The sequence below is a fragment of the Seriola lalandi genome, unplaced genomic scaffold (assembly GCF_002814215.2).
Source record: "Seriola lalandi dorsalis isolate HSWRI2012SDOR001 ecotype SW California unplaced genomic scaffold, Sedor1 jcf7180002054898, whole genome shotgun sequence".
Classification (NCBI taxonomy): Eukaryota; Metazoa; Chordata; class Actinopteri; order Carangiformes; family Carangidae; genus Seriola; species Seriola lalandi.
This window is the reverse complement of record NW_019525450.1, coordinates 3,607,781-3,625,018: the sequence shown is the minus strand read 5'-3', so window position 1 is coordinate 3,625,018 and position 17,238 is coordinate 3,607,781. Positions and strand designations below refer to the sequence as shown.

Here is a 17,238-nt window from a genome sequence, read left to right as displayed (position 1 = left end):
TTCCTTAACACAGGCATGTTACTGCATGTTAGCATGCTGATGTTAGTGTTTAGCTCAAAGCATATTCTACTATAAAAACAGTCTCACATAGCTGCGTACATGGTTGTAAACTCTTAGTCTTGTTAGATTTGTGCATCTCTGGTACTTGTGTCTGGGATAATCAAAACCTTTGTCCTAACAGTTATTCAATGATTACCCACTAATACCAAACAATACTATTCTGTTATGTTTTGCCCAAGTAACTGGGTTGAGTTATAACTCATTTCTCATTTATTTGCTGTGACTGTGGTGAGTAGCACTCTGAGGTCCATAGAAATGAGAGAACCCCCTTTTTTCAGATGCCATTAGGCGGGGCAAGGTAAATTTATTTGTATAGCACATTATCATACACAGAGGACATTCAGTGTGCTTAACAGAAACTAAAGAATCCAAAAAAACAAAACATTAACCATACCTGCTGTGTGACTATTAGCTCACCTCTCTTGCTACGGGATTGTGCTTGTGATTTCAGACAGGTGAAAATTGAAAGCAGGCATGACTCACAGAGGCACATAGCCAACCTGGGTCAAAATAATGGTACATGAACTTCACAACTTAACTGACATTACATTAATAAAAACTGACTTTTGTCCCCTGAGAATCCAGAAACACCTACATCATTATTATTTAATTTCAACATCTCCCCTCATCTGGCTGATAACTGGATGTTTGAACTAAAAAGCCACAACATTCTTCCGTCATGTCAACGCCAACTTCAACTTATTGTGTGTTTTATGACTAAGTGATAAAGTGGACAAGTGGCCCAGCCATAGTGATGCATCTCTGGACATGAAACATCCAACTCATCTTTTTGTTCTCTCTCTGGATGAACCTGAGATGACTCTGCCTCTATGAGTTATACCTCCATATTCCCAGAGAGAGAAGACAGCAGCTGACAAGCTTTGGCACTCTGGAGGAAGTGCGCTAGAACTAAAAATATTTCATGTGGATTTTCTAATTCATAAACCTCAACCACTTCCTCTACTGTTCCAACCACTGCAGAGCAACATTGGGATGGTTCAGGTGAAGGGGTTATATAAAGCTCTCTCTGCCTATTCTGCTCTTATTCTGAAGCAGTTTTAAATACGGCCTATAAAATGTTGTGGTGTCTGTCTATTTAGCCTGGGAGATGTCTGAGTGAACACCCACATCTTGAAATAGAAAATGAAAATGCTGACTATTGGTCTATTACAGAATCTAATTTTTCTTTCAAAGGTACTTTTAAAAACTTTCTGTTTGCTAAGTACAAACTGCAATCTGACGTTATCTTCCTGGGTTGCATTGGACCACAATACACAATAATGCAGCAGCTAACGTGACTATCCAGATTATTGCATAATCAAAACAAACAAACAAACAAACAAACAAACAAACAAACAAACAAACAGATACACACATGGTGAAAACATAATCTCCTTGTCTGAGGTCATTAAATTGTTGCCTATGTTTTGCATATGTATTTTAATTCTCGTCAGTGACCTCCTCTATCAGAACTGATAGTATATATATATGTTGTAATCATGTTCCACCAATTTAATCAATTTCACACTGCCAGTAATAGCAGAGATCATGTGAAGAATTCTTGTACTGCTGTAACATATCATCATCTGCATTTCTTTGTATTGGCTAATTCTATGAGAAAATAAACAACAAAAAAACAAAGTAGCTGCTCAGGAGAAGTGAGAACAAAACAAGGAGAGTGTTTCTTAACATTAAATGTGGATTTCAACTCACTGACAGATTGTATAGTGAGAATTCTTCAGTGTTTGCATGCCCAACATTTAATAGCTGATCGAAAAATATTGTAGTGATATACTGTATTGAAGTGTAGTGTAGTGACGTAAATAAACATTTCTGATAATTCAGCACATTTCATTTCAGGGAAAAGCATTGCAGAACATGCTCAGATTAACATGACATTTAAGATAAACACAAAGCTTGTGCTACCCAGCTTTGTGACATAAGAAAAGTCAGTTAGACTGTGGCACTGGAAGATAGCTGAGAGTGCATTCAATGGATGCTTTTCATTGGCAGAAATTAATTAGAGACATACAGTGTAGCACAGTGAGAGGGCCTTGTCCTATTATAGATAATTTTATATTGTATTCATTGCTTTATGCTGACCAGCAGCTCGAAATGTAATGTAGATGGTAATAATAATAATTTTCTCCTGTAAAGTGCACACTGTAGTGCACCCATCCTCCCTAAGCCACCACTATTATTTGCACAAGTTCCCCTCCCAACCAGTAGGAGTCACAAATGCTGCATCACAAATGTGATCCCTCACTGGCTTCCCATGGCACAAACACTACCAACTGATAAAAATGATCATATTTCTCAGCAGAATAAAGTGCTAATATGCAAAATGGCCTCGATCCTGGTTTAGTTTATTGCCCTGTGTTGAGGTGGGACAAAAACAACCCTGGCAGCTCTGCAAAAACTGGGTTCTGAAAAAGGTGCAAAAAAAGAGGTTTTCTTGCAGGTCTGACAAATTTCATGGCGTGGAAAAAAATACATTTAGCTATTGTAAATTCTTACTGTAGAATCCCATGGAATAATCACTTTATTACCACACAGCTCCCCAAGGATAATATCAAGAATCTCTTAGGCCTCTTGACAAGTGTAATCAATTGTAATTAATTGCTCTTTACCATCATCTCACGAAAAACTGTATCTGTGATGGGATGGAGTTTGTGCTGTAAATTGTTTTCATTCTTTTGCCCATCAAATATGAACTGAATAGGATGCATATGAATGAGTTCCACTTTTATAAATACATTGCTGACTGACATCACTGAGGGCATTGTATTGGAAAGTCAAAGGTTTTATCTCTAATCCCTTTTGTCACTACTGAAAAATGACCTTTGATTTATTTGATGAAACTTGGAAAGTGACTCATCTTTGCCCTGTGTTCTGGTATTGGAAGATGAATGTTTTCTGTCATAAATAAATGTGTTCTGTTCAACATAATATATTATGTTTATCACAATAGCAGGACGTCTCTGCAAGCTGCTTTCAATGGATTTTTTAAAATGAAGACAATGCAATTGCAGCAGCAGGGGGTTAATGGATATTAGTGGTGACAGGGTTGAAAAAATTACATTGGTGTTATATTTTAAGACACAACTTGCTACACTTTTCATGCTGTCCTTAGAAATTAGACTAAGTGTCATAATAGAGACACTATCATGTTACTGTAAAGGTCAAAATATGAGGCCTTTGTACACATAGACTGTTACACCACCGGTTTAACCTTGATTAAACTCAGAGACACAATGCATCTCATCTCTGATTGGCCTGGGGTGAGATATGGTGTTACATATTTAGATGTCCTTTGTCCGCTGGCTTTAAAGTTTTACACAGTTGTGAATAAAATGTTTTGGTTTTGAATAGTAATGTATTTTTCTGATGTTATTTTTCTGATGTGGCAGTGATGTGCAGTCTTTGTCTGTGTAGATTCGTCATTAGTATAGATTCATTTTGACACTGTGCACTCTTTGCTTCCATCACAGGCTTCATGCTCAGTTTGACTGATAACCCCCATACCAAAACACCCCAAGAGCGCTTATACTCCCTGCGCCAACAGCAAAAAGCCACACAAAGGAAAATATTCCATATGCCTGAGGATTTTTTCTGTAATCTCCATACGCAGTGGAGCCTGTTGACTATGACTCATGTTGAAAAGTGTGTGTCATTTATCTTTCTGCCATTGTACTTACAGATGGTAACTGGAATGGAGGGTAAAGTGCTTTCTTCTTTGCCTAGAGATAATATGTGAAGAACTTCAGAAGTGAGCTATAGGAGCAGGCTAGTTCACCCTATTATGCAAAATGGCAAGTGAACCGCCACTGTCATTAAAAGGTTGCACATGTGATGCTCATAATAATCATTAGTTTTGATTAAGTTACGTGGTTAATTACATTTAGTTTCATGACTGAAACAAATGCATTTACACAACAGAGGACATAGGCTGTAATCAGGAAGCACAAAAGAAGAGGAGACTCACTCATGCTATGAGAGAATATAAGTAGATGTGATTTTATTTCGTTGAAATGTCTGAGTGAGTCAGTGACGGCCACTTGTGTTATTTTTCTACACTGCTCTGGATGACAGCATGAGAATGTCATAAAATCCTTACTGAGACATATGATAGTGGTTGTCCTTTGGTTGGGGGATGGCCTCCTGCTGCATATTCTCTTCACATAATCAGCAATGGATAGGCAGACAAAATGTTTCTGATTGAATAGATATTGGATATGTAATAGAGCAAAAGCAGAATGCAGGTTAAGAGCTGTATTTACATTTTCTCCCGAGGTTCTGGATTAAAATATTAAAGAGGTCATTAAATTGTTATTTGTGTAACACATTCAAAACCATTGTCATGGCCCTTTTTCATTAATCATTATTTTATCAACCCTCCATATACATTATAGGCAATAGATGCATATTACTCTGCAGAGCAGGCAGCAGACAATACATATTACTATACATAAACAGTTGACACTAGATTTCTCATAACATAGCAATATGTAAACAAGTGCTTTGAGTGAAATGCTAACGTCAGCATGCTCACAGTGACAAATATTTGGTCATAAACCAAAATTATAGGGGTAACTTGAGGGAGACAAATTGCCAAATTTCTTCCAATAGTAGTCAAAACATTGTATTCAAAATCCCAAATGTCAACCTGGAGGACCATGAATGTCTGTTTGCAAATTGATGTCCATCCAATAGTTGTTGAGACTTTTCAGTCTGGACACAAGTGGTGGACCAATCAACAGACGGACAGACTGACATTACCATCCCTAAAGCAATGTCTGTAATGTGGCTGGAGACATTCATAATATTAATTGATAATCATTATATAATTATATCATAATTAATATATAGTATAATGGGAGTACAATGTATTGATCAACAGACTAACTGGGGCATTAATTATCATCGGTTTGAAAATTGATAAGAACTGAAACATTTAATCCAAACCACTGGTAAAGTAATAACTGGCCTTATTCGTCATTAAGAGACTCGTCTGTCTCTTTGGAGGTACTCGGTGCTTAATGTATGTGCTCTGATTCTGCCGGGAGGCTTCACATTACATGGGTCAGGATGATAGACAGTCAAGCACAACCTTTTTGCCATGTATTAGGAAAAGAAAAATCATTGGTGACCCATTTTGAAGGACAACCACTCTGGATATTTTTAGCATGCAGTCAATTGGAAAGAAGCCATATTTCGCTAATCTCCTTACCCTTCACTGCCCTTCAGAGACCACTTACATCTTAGACTGCCAGCAGGTAGACCTTAAGTTCACCTGTCCAGTCTATTGTCCTGTTTACAGCACCAACAAAACATACAATAATACATTTGTTTCCCTGCATTTTCAGATGCTGTCATTTTACACATACATACTGTACAATGAGCTGTCAATTTATCAGGTGTATTCAGCTACTATTACATTTATGTCAGTAAGTGTGGAAAAAAATATTAGATACATCCTTTAATATACAGAACTAGAGTTAAATGAATATGTCAGTCTCAACAACAACAGAATCTGATAACCATACAGTAAAAGGCCTTTAGATTGGTTTGCATTAGATTTTGGTTGAGCTGAAAAAAAAACTACCAAAGTGTGTAGACCAAAGAGAAAACAGTAAAAAGTCCAATCACTTCAAATTAAACACTTCATTGCTCAGTGTTGAGCCTCACCTACTTAGATCACAGCTTCCACAGAAGGAGAAGGGAAAAGTGCAAGTTGTATAACACTATGAACGATGAAGTGTATGGTGATGGGTGGATTCTTTGCAAAAGCACCAAATAAACCATAAAAATAGAAAGAAAATAGCATCGACTGGTCTTAGGGTGTCCGATGGGTTGTGGACCTGCAGTCTTCTTCAAGAGTATCTGTTATGGGCTAAGAAACCTTGTCTTGTCCTGGCCATTCATCTCTTGTGATTACACGGCAGTGTAAAATCTGTTTATGCTGAGTATGCTTTCAGTGTCTTAATGTGTCAGCTCAGCTTCCAGTCAAGGTGACTCTGCTCCATCAGGGCTGAATGTAACATCATCCAAAGCTCAGTCACTGATGTTCATTTGTTGGATCAGACCAGGTTTTAGCATTTATGGAGGTAAATGCTCACTTCTCTCACTGCTGCCAGGTAAGAAACATATGAAAGCTGTTACAGTCATCTTACATGGACATGGATCAGTTCAGTATAGTCACATATTGTGGAGCCACCAGCTAATATCCTTCAGAGGAACTGTGTCTTAAGGCACTTCCACTCACTTTTATCAGCACACCAGATTTCTCAAAATATACAGGAAACACAATGAACACAAACAATAAGCTATTTTATTTCCTGTGCCATTTGCCATTTTGCTCACTAATGGGATTGTTCACGGCTCATCAACATTTAATAGATTTTATTTGATTGAATTACTCCAGTAGATTTCCAGAGACCTAGCATTAAGGTGATGTAACACCCTACTAAGACACTATATGCAAGTTTTTTCTTTAATTTGTCACCCATCTGTATACTCTTTATGGATTATGTGCAAGACATCTTGATTTTGAATTTTCATTTGGTTTAATGGTACTGTCATAAAAGAAAACCACATTATTCGAACAACCAGTTAAAAAATCTAAGTATGTTGTGCAGTGTGGATAAAAACTGAAATAGATAGTAACTTGTTGTGCAGTTAAAGTCTATGCTCTTGTATTCTGAGGTGAGTGAAATTCTATTATCATTTTATTTATATGTTATCACTAATTAGCAGGTATCAGTGCTTTCGAGCAAAATGCCCGACGCCCTGCTGTGCTAACAGTGCTAATGGGGGCATATTCTTGCCACAGTTATTAAACGGGCATGCGTCACAGTTTTGGCTCCACACATACCTGAAGACCCTCTTGAAGGTCAGAGTGGGCTGCTCTGCTGTGGCAATCTTGGCAGTGCCTGACGCGGCCTAACTCCCAGTTACTCATGACATCATCCATCTTTATATACAGTCTATGGTTGTAATAAGCAGTTTGAACAGATGACCTGTGATCTGTGCTTTTTTCAAAAGTACACATGATATTTTGCCTTTAGGTTCAACATGATACTGCAGAGACATAGAGGCATTCTTTAATTTTACTATATTTTTTTTACTTGACTTTGACTCTTTAACCATGATAGCCCTAAGTCCTGAGATTGGAAACCTCTTTTGTAAGGGAAACCTGGCAGTATAAATAGTTACAGACAATGCAAAAAATAAAATCTGGCAACACAACAATATTAAAAACAGGTGATGATACCAACAAAAATAAGCTTAGAGCAGAGAGAGTTAACTTGAGGGCTTTCTTTAACGTATCAGTCCATACAGCAGAGGCAGACAGCACATACAGCAAATATACTGTGGCTACGTCTTGTGATTTCAGTTTGCTCTGTAATGGTTTTTGAATAAAACAATACCAAAGAATGAGCTGACATAAAGACAGATGAGAAGACAATGATAAATGATTTTTTTATTTCATTTTGGCAACACGATACAGTTTTGACCACTGAGCTTATACATTAATTTATAACAAGTCGCCATAATATAAGAACAGTACACCTGGCATTATCCTGGCTTCAAGAGAAAAACAGGAGACAGTTGGTTGCCGCCATCTGTTGTATAAGCAGCAGGTCAGGAGGTGTCATGAGTCCAGGATACTAAAAGGTAAGACAGAACCAGCCTGGTGCAGAGGGGAGGGGGGTCAGGCTGGATCACAGTGAAGCAATGAATGATAATAATACTTAACCTCAATACAAGCAGCACAATTACTGTGGATTAACCTGAAAATGAGTCTGATGGCTGTGGAGCTGGGAAGGTCATTGTCTCTTTGGACAATAGCCCAGAGTCTAACATCTGCATAAACCAATAGCCTGCACCAATCAGCTGCTCCATCACTTTGCCCAGCTGATAATCCACCACTGGGGACTGGAGAGGAGAATGTGCGGCTGACAGGTAAAGCAACGACATATCGACAGTATGTCTGTTTTCTCTTCTACATGGTCACTGCCCAGTGTCCAGTTTTTTTCTAATTAAAACATACTTTGATTTTTCATATTTATTATGGACCTTTTCCATCTCATTTGTAGTGATTATGTCAAATAATTGATTCCAGCTACATGAACGATAGCACGTTTTAATTGAATCTCTCATTTGAATTTCTACCAAACACAGAGCAGTGACTGGCACTGTTTAGCCTCCTATTTCTTTTTAGTCTTTGAAAAGAAAAACAGCGTTTATCATTATTATGTGACTGAATCAGCTGAATAGATCTGCACCATCTGCATAGATGGTGGTTTGATAAAAGTTTTATTAGTGAAGTTATGTAAAAACTTCCTGTTGTTTATGTTAGTTTCTCATATGGATAGCAAGAATACTTTTAACAAACATGTCAGTACTTTTTCACATTATGAGATACAACAAAGGCTGAATGACACCTGATCCAGGTCCTTATAGATTTAAACCAAATAGCTTTCTTATATGCATCACAACTACTGTAACTCATGTTTTGCAACAGTCGGTGGTCAGACTGGAATGAACAGATGCTTTTCTCTCCTCTGTTACAACCCGATACCTTATCATGCTGTTAAAATAATCACAGTGACAGCAGTTTACGTCATGGACTGTTGGCTTGGATTGAGGTCATAACCTTTCCCACAATGTCATTCTGTCTCAACATCTTTTCTGTCAATCTTCCCTCTCTATTGTCTAATAGGTGGAGAGGAAAAATACAATATTTTCAAATATGCGTTTGATTCATTTATTGGATTTCATTTAGCTCATTATTGTTTTTGGTTCAGCAAAGTTTGAGCTTCATGTCCAACTTTAGGTTTAAAAATTTGGGTGAGCATTACATTTAATATCAAAACAACACGTCCTACATCAATACTTGTTAATATTATGCTAAATCTCCAACTCCTGACAGTCATAGTATCAGTAAAGTCTTTTAATGCACCTTTTCTATTTCCTTCCAAGTCCTTTTTTTTTTCTCCAGTGCCTGTAGGGAAAACACACATAAAGGTTCTTTTGTTACTTCATATAAAGAGCTCAGCTTATTCCTCCATCACTGCTGACATGGTGAAGAAAGCAGGAGTGTATAGTGTAGGTGTTTTATAGTGTGCTGTAAAAACTGACCCTACAGGATGTTTGCACTTTTACAATAATGTGTAGAGAAGCTGTCATGAGAGGGAGCACTATGTGTGTGAAACAAGACATTGGTGACCACTTCTTGTGTGCGTGTGTGTGTGTGTGTGTGTGTGTGTGTGTGTGTGTGTGTGTGTGTGTGCGTGTGCGTGTTATCACATACAAATCTATAACATACAACTGCTTGGGTCACTGTTACATTTTGCTCTTTCTATTTTAGAAGATTCACTTGCTGAAACAACTGCCTGCTGCGCCAGGATTCGGCATGAGAGGTGATGACAGCAGTGAGGATGAACCAGAACAGTAAAGTTGCCGGCTGGACCACGAAAACAATGTGCTGAAAGATGCTAAAACGTCATGTGATTCATTGTTAAAGGTTCGGTAAACGATCGTCACTGCCACTAGATGTCGCACCAGACCAGCAGCATCTCAGACCAATAAAAATGCTTCGTCGACCGGCCACAACCCTCCTCCCCTCCTCCCCTCCCTTCACGTTCTCAGTTAGCGAGGTGTGAAGAAGCTCAGTGAACACACTCAGTGAACACACTCAGTGAACACAGTGAAGACAAACACTAAACACACAACAAGAAGCTCAATTGAATAAAGTTACCCTGCGTACAACAAAAAACACACAACCATCAGCCCACGCTAGCATTGCCATGATACTGTATCCTCCACAGGAATGTTGACAGTTAGCCAGCTGACGATAGCGACATTTGCCGAAACCATTTGTAATATCGGTAACAGCAAGTTAGCTAATGTTATCGTACCTACAGTAGCCAATCACTAAAGAAAACAGACGTGTAACATTATGTAGCCATCAAGTTACTTAGACATGTAGGAGAAGAAAAGCCTGTTTGGAGTCCAGCTGGAGCCCTTCAGCAGATTGTAGGTTTCTCCATCTCAGTAAAGCCAGACCAGTATCAGTCGGACTATAAAAATATTGATGATAGCAGCTTTAAATGTTGTTCTTCCAGAAGTGCAGAAAACACATTTATACTTTTGTTAAAGCCAGGGCCAATGGAACTAGTGCAACAATAAAAGACCTAAGTAGATTAAATTTAGCTATTTATATAGCATCAACAATGAATTCAATTTCTAGTGTAGGAACATGGGTAAAGCTTGCAGAAAGACTGCGGAGGTCAGAGCACTCAAGTTACTGCGGGGTACTTAAAAGCCTATTTCACACAAAGTAAAAGAAAAAAAGAAGGTAATTTTTCATGCTTTAACCACCACAATGAGATGCCATCCCTGATCAAACCTATCTGCAGGGCCAAATATTAGTAGTGGAAAGAGAGAAATACATATTCATTTACCTCATGTGATTTGGCTGAAGGAAGCCTTCAATGTTGTAAGTTGTACATATGTAGGAAAGACTCTGTGTACAGGTTTGGCAATGAATACAAGATAATACAACACTGTATTGGCCAATAGGAGGGCATTGACACAGAATGAAGTGGACAAAATAAGAATATATTCAATATAATGCTTCACTCTAATGCTACAACAACACAAAATAACAGCTCTGTGATACAATGTAAAGAAAAAGTAAACATTAGGCATTCACTTATTTTGTACATTATCTTGTTGTTGTGGACACTCATAATCAATGCAGTTAATAAGAGCAGGTTAGGGTCAGTGTGGATGAAAACGGTTCCATTAAGGGTGGCCAAGTCTCTTAGCGTTAACGTTGGAAAAACTGAAGAGATTCCCGAGACGCTCGTGGCCGCGCCCACAGAGAGACTGACGCGCACAGCGAAAGGGGGCAGGCTACAAAATGCATGTAAAAAAGGCTCAGTGAGATCAAGCTGCGAGGGAAGACCATAGGCTGTATATAGGGGAAGACTGGACACTCTTCTTCAGACTGACTGACACTCTCCAGAAAGTCAGTCAATACGGAGTCTAGCGGGGAGATGGGGGCTCAATGGGGTCTGGGACTTTTGTAAAGAGGATTTCACTTTGTTTGATCACTCTCTACACGGGCATCAATGTAAGTCTGCTGTAGGGATTTCTTGTATTTAACCTATATATTAGTACATGTAGGCTATTTTGCTTTACTGTCAATACAGAAAAACATTCTGTACAATCAGTCAGTTTTGTCTATAGGTGATGTATGTTGTTGGTACCGTTGTTTTGAGGGTCATCCGTGAATTTTAAGCCGATAAACCAAATATAATTCACGATATTAACATAGGCTACTTATTTAAATTTGCCATCAGCTGCAGATCTAAACTGCTGATATGTATCTTTGTATAATTGGAGGACCACATTTTCTCTCCACTGTTACAACCTGATACCTTATCATGCAAAAGTGAACCCATTATAGCTTTTATTTATTGCAATTTTCACTACTTCTCTAAAATAGCTTGATATATGGGAAAGTATGTATTCTACATACCAGACTAAGGCTTCCCATAGAAAAGAGACATGAGTGGAACTTGTTTTAACAGATTATCCTACCCTACTTTTTTGTCTAATAAGAGGATTTATTATCATTGAGATGTAATTAACCTGATGGGTTGTCAGGTGTTGCTGTTGGTGATGCTGCAAATTCAGCAGTTTGGAGACCCGCCTCTGCACATGAGGGGATTTGTTGGAGGCAGTCATAGCATCTTTCCACCTCAGTGAGCATCAGAGTTATGCGCCCTACCCAGCAGACTGCTCCCTCTCTGTCTGACACTGTGTTACTCATTGAACTAGTCTTCTTATGGAAATCCAGACAGATGAATCTTTAATATCAACTTCATACAAAAGACTCATTCACACATTTATTTGCCTCATCTCCCCTTTTGCACCACCAGCCTCCATGTAGCAGAACAAAATGCTGCCTCGTTGGTGAGGGTCAGAAAATGAACACCTCCTCCTGCTGTGCTCCTCCGGTCATCATGTATCAGCAGAACGCCAGATTTGACCTCAATGCCAGCTGTGACTGGCTGGCTCCTCACTGTAACTGGACATCAACCGACGGAGCGCTGCAGCTGCCTACCTTTTCCACAGCAGCCAAAGTCAGAGTGATCATTACCTTTATCCTGTGTGGCATTTCCACTTTCTGCAATTTGGCTGTGCTGTGGGCCGCCAACGGCCACAAGCGCAAATCCCACGTCAGAGTGCTGATAATCAACTTGACTGCAGCCGATCTCTTGGTTACCTTCATCGTGATGCCCGTGGATGCTGTGTGGAACATCACAGTGCAGTGGCTGGCTGGCGACTTGGCCTGCAGATTCTTGATGTTCCTCAAACTACAGGCCATGTACTCGTGCGCCTTTGTCACAGTGGTGATTAGTCTGGACAGACAGTCGGCTATCCTCAACCCTCTGGCCATTAGCATGGCCCGGAGAAGGAACAGGGTCATGCTGATGGTGGCGTGGACTATGAGCGCCTTGTTCTCAGTCCCTCAGGTAAGGCCAGGTGCTGTGGTTTGACAAGACTGGTGATTACAGATTGTTTGGTTCAGTTAAACAGAAAGATTCAGAGAGAAGTGCTGAATTATAAGATGGAGAGAACTGATCTGTCTCTTGTGTTAAGCTTTTCCTCGTACAACTGAAACCTCTCCTCCATGCTCCATACAGTATTCCAGTGAGCAGGTTCTGGATTTACATATATTAGCTCAGTCTAATAACTACACATGCTAAAGGAAATTATAATTTAGTTTTACATTTACTTGAAGCAATTACTTACACACGTTTCACCATTCTCTCTGTTTACATACTTCTCTACATAAATTGTGGAAAATTCTTGAAATTCTTCTTTGATGCAGGAAAACCTTGCTGCATGATTTAGGGGCCCCAAACGGTCTTGGTGTTAGGGATTAGTGGCTCTATCACTGACTAATACAAGGATGGGAATCCCTAATCCTGCCAGCATAGATGCTTCACTGTATCCATTAAGATATTTGGCTGCATAGTAACACTGTTGATCGTGTTATGAGAAAACAGCAGGAGTGTGATGACACGGTGAAACCCACTCACCACAGAGAACTTTGATGATGATTCTCCGAAGGAGTGGGTCACAAAAGTTTTAAATGTTCAATACCAGTGTTTTTAAATCTACGATTTGTACAATATCCACAGATAGCAAATACAATAATATAAGAGCTGAAATGATTAGGTGAGCGATTGGTTAGTCAGACAGAATATCATGTACATGTCAGTTTGAGATATGGGAAATTACAATGTTTTATAACGTTTTTTCACTATTTCTGGACATGTAATAGACAAATAATCAATCAATTAATTAATTAATTAAGAAATGAATTATGGTTATGGGTAGGACACCAAAACATGGTTTAGAGTTAGAGAAAAATCATCTTAAATATAAGATATATTGTTGCTACGCTTGTCTGGGTTTCCATTCAGCACATACACAGTTTACAGTGACAACAGTGGCTCAAAATCCTTGATTGAGCCCTGAATTTCAGACAGATGTATTCAAAATCTGCTTCTCATTTCTTTCCTGCAAATGTCAATTCTGCTAGCAAAACACCAATTGTCACAAGCAGATTTAAACAGCTAGCTAGCTAATTAAACTCTTTAGTTGGTCAAAAACACATTGATGTAAAAAATGATCAATGTATCATTAAGTTCTAAGATCTTGTCACGCAGTCGCCTTGCTGCTCTGGTTTTCCGGCTACTCAGGAGCTCCAGGGAAAGAACTTTCATTAGATGTGTCATTATTACTAAAGGAGGCAGAGGAATAACTAAACATAAGACACACTGAGCAAAAGAGAGCAGGAGAGAGGGAGGAAGAGAGTAAACCATGATCCATGTAGAAGACAAATTAAGAAACAACATTGTCCTTTTACTTTAGTGTGGAGAGAGTAATTCTAGTATTATATGCATGATGAGGAAAAAACAGAGACAGATACAAGAGAGAAGGGAACACAAGAGAAATTGCTTTTTGAATGGGGGGACTAACCAATGTGTCTCGCAAATCCTATCTCTGGCAATGAGTTTGGCTGGGGTTGCTGAAGTATAACTGTACACAAATCCATTAAACAGCAGGACAGAGCTTCTAACATTATCCTAAAGTCTGCAGCATCCAGGAGTAGCTTCCACACAGTGGGGAAATATTTAACTAAATGACCTTGGTCTTCGTAGTTATGGTCATTAAGCTATGATTGGACAACTACAGGATTTTACTGTCAGTTGCTTGTCTGAGATGGGATACGAACTCACAAGCAAGTTAAATGTGTAAAACACCTCCATTCCTTTAGTTTTTGCCATGTTAAATAAAGGACACATTACTAAATGGCTTTGAATACTGCCAGTAAATAACGCAACCTACATGAACGTAATTCTGTGGGACACTGGGCTATTTGGTCAAACCACTGGAATATCAGTACTACATAATGCTTTAATCCTTACATCTCACCTCTACCAGACAGACAGGACCAAAAAAATATTGGATGGCAACTGCTGCCACCGAAAGAGCTATCCTAACATGATTTTATTTCTAAATCCACAGTTGTTCATTTTCCATAATGTGACCATCACGTATCCAGCCAACTTCACACAGTGCACCACAAGGGGGAGCTTTGTCACTCACTGGCAGGAAACTGCCTACAACATGTTTACCTTTTGCTGCCTCTTCCTGCTGCCACTGGTCATAATGATTGTCTGCTACACCAGGATCTTCATCCAGATCTCAAAGCGGATGACAAAGAAAAGTTGTGAGTCCTTTGCTGAGGCTGAGTAAGGTTGACATAGACAAGTGGATCAGAAAAAGATCTACATTTTCTGCACTTATTATCCACTAATACCTGACTCTTTTTCTCTTCTCTAGTGTCCTCCAATGAGCCACATCTACGTTGTTCAAAGAACAACATCCCCAAAGCACGAATGAGAACTCTGAAAATGAGCATCGTTATAGTGATATGCTTCATAGTCTGCTGGACTCCATACTACCTGCTGGGTTTATGGTACTGGTTCTTCCCAGATGACCTGGAGGGGAAAGTCTCTCACTCCCTTACCCACATCCTGTTCATCTTTGGTCTTTTCAACGCCTGCCTGGACCCCATCATCTACGGTCTGTTCACCATACGCTTCCGCAAGGGAATGAGGAGCTGCAACCGCAAAGCCACAGTGCTGTCAGACAAGGAAAGTAACACAGTGATAACCGAGTCCTTGAAATGTACTGCTGCTGCCTTGCCCTCTAAAAGAGGAATGACCACTGGTGGAAATGACAGCAACTGTGAACAGGCTGAGCCAAAATCCACTGACGACAGGCGTCTGACTGTGCTCAGTCAAGCAGAAGGAGGACAACCGTGCTACTTCAGCACTGAGAGCATAATGTGATGATGAGAAAAACAGGAACTTTATACTGATTAATGAACTGGTTAAATTATATCTTTTATATCATTTCATCAATTCATATCATTTTTTCAGTATTATCTGTTTACTGGATATATTTATTTCACAACAACATCTAACATGCATGTGTAGAATAAGTCTGAAAATATAAAACATCCATCACTTTCTAGACCAATGTGTTTGTCTCCAGATGTGTCTTTGTGTGTAAAGTGCTTGAGGCCGTCCATCTTAATTGAGGGTTATATAACAGCTTTATGAAGATAGTAAAACATGGTTGGAGCTGGTTGATGGTTTGTGTACAAGTCAGCCATATACAATGTACATTCACCATGCTCTGCGAAAAGCTTCAGGACTAAAGGAAAAATAGAAAACAGTGATTGTCAGGTTACACTACAGTGCTTCTTGTGTATGTGGCTACACACTGCCTGCAGGTCTATTAGGAGGTCTCAAATGACTGGTGAGGCTGTTGCAAATTTTGCAGCTACAACAATGTCCAATATTTCCATCATCTTAGTCAGACAGCAATCATACAGTCTGAACAGTGGCGTGTGGTGACTTTTACAGATAGACAAGCAGAGCCAAAGAACCCCCCCCCCCCCGGCCTACAAACCACCACCTCAATGTGTGAATCAGCTGTTTACCACACCAATTAATCTGATGTGATCTAGATATAGCTATACATTTTATGTTGATGCCACTAGATCCCTGCAGTCAATTGAATATATATGGTAGGCAGGGACTTCTGGGTAACGTTAGCAGTTCATTGTGTGTTTTGAGATAAGCTAAGTCAGGGCCACTGAAGTGCTTAGTGCTAGTCTGTTCACGAATGACTACGAAGCTGAATAAACAGTTAAGTTCAACAGCACGAGTCACTCAGTAAACTTAATGACAATGAGAATAATGGACCAAACTAAAACAGACCTTTTCATGACAGTAGTATTAGCAAATCTCTTCCACATTCAGGGCCTGTCCTCCTGTCTCATGACTTTGTGCTGCCTTTCCTAACTGTGTTGAAAGTCTCTCTCTCGCATCTTGCTGCACTCTGCCTGGACTTTCACCTTCTATCCTTCCTGGCTGAAGACGTATTAGGATTAATTATTTGAACTGACAGTAAACATATCAAACATGCAGTATAGAGAAATAATATCTAAATATCCCAAAAATTCTATGGTTATGTTCATTATAGTAATTTTCTAATGCGCAAGTATATCATAAGTGATCTCAGAACAGTGGAAGCTGAGTCAAGGGCATCTTGACAAGCACACTTGTCTGTAGCTAGCTATAGTCACTGGTCAAAGAGCCCAGGACAACCCCCAACCTAGCTTCCAGAGACAATATCTTATGAATGCAAACATGCAATATCAGCTCCTTTGTTCTGACATGTAAGGAGAGATATCTTTTCCATTTCTGTATTGTTTTAATTGACGTCTATTTTAACTTATGGTACTGCTTGTCTTGGTTGTCCTGATGGCACGCCACTGGGTCTGAAGTATGTTAACCTTAGCGTGCAAACCATCACTCATTGGCCATAGCATTGTTTCTGTAATGATAATAATAATAATGATAATATAAATATAATGATAAATGATAATAATGATAATATGATAATAATGATAAGAATTCAGTTCAGTAGCCTGAAAACATTGAGAGTACTATCAAGGTCATGCTGCAGATGCCAAAGAGACAAACTGAAAACAAAATCCTCAGATTAATTATA

The 17,238-nt window shown here is 39.1% G+C and overlaps 1 protein-coding gene across 1 annotated transcript; it reads left to right on the top strand.

Moving 5' to 3' along the window:
- Positions 1 to 12,020: 12,020 nt before the first annotated feature.
- LOC111672278 (putative gonadotropin-releasing hormone II receptor) lies at positions 12,021 to 15,501 on the top strand. The gene is given in 4 exon segments (XM_023429664.2): positions 12,021 to 12,611; positions 14,677 to 14,881; positions 14,995 to 15,416; positions 15,418 to 15,501. Coding segments are annotated over 4 exon segments (1,260 nt in total). The 5' UTR covers positions 12,021 to 12,062.
- The last annotated feature ends 1,737 nt before the right edge of the window (positions 15,502 to 17,238 follow it).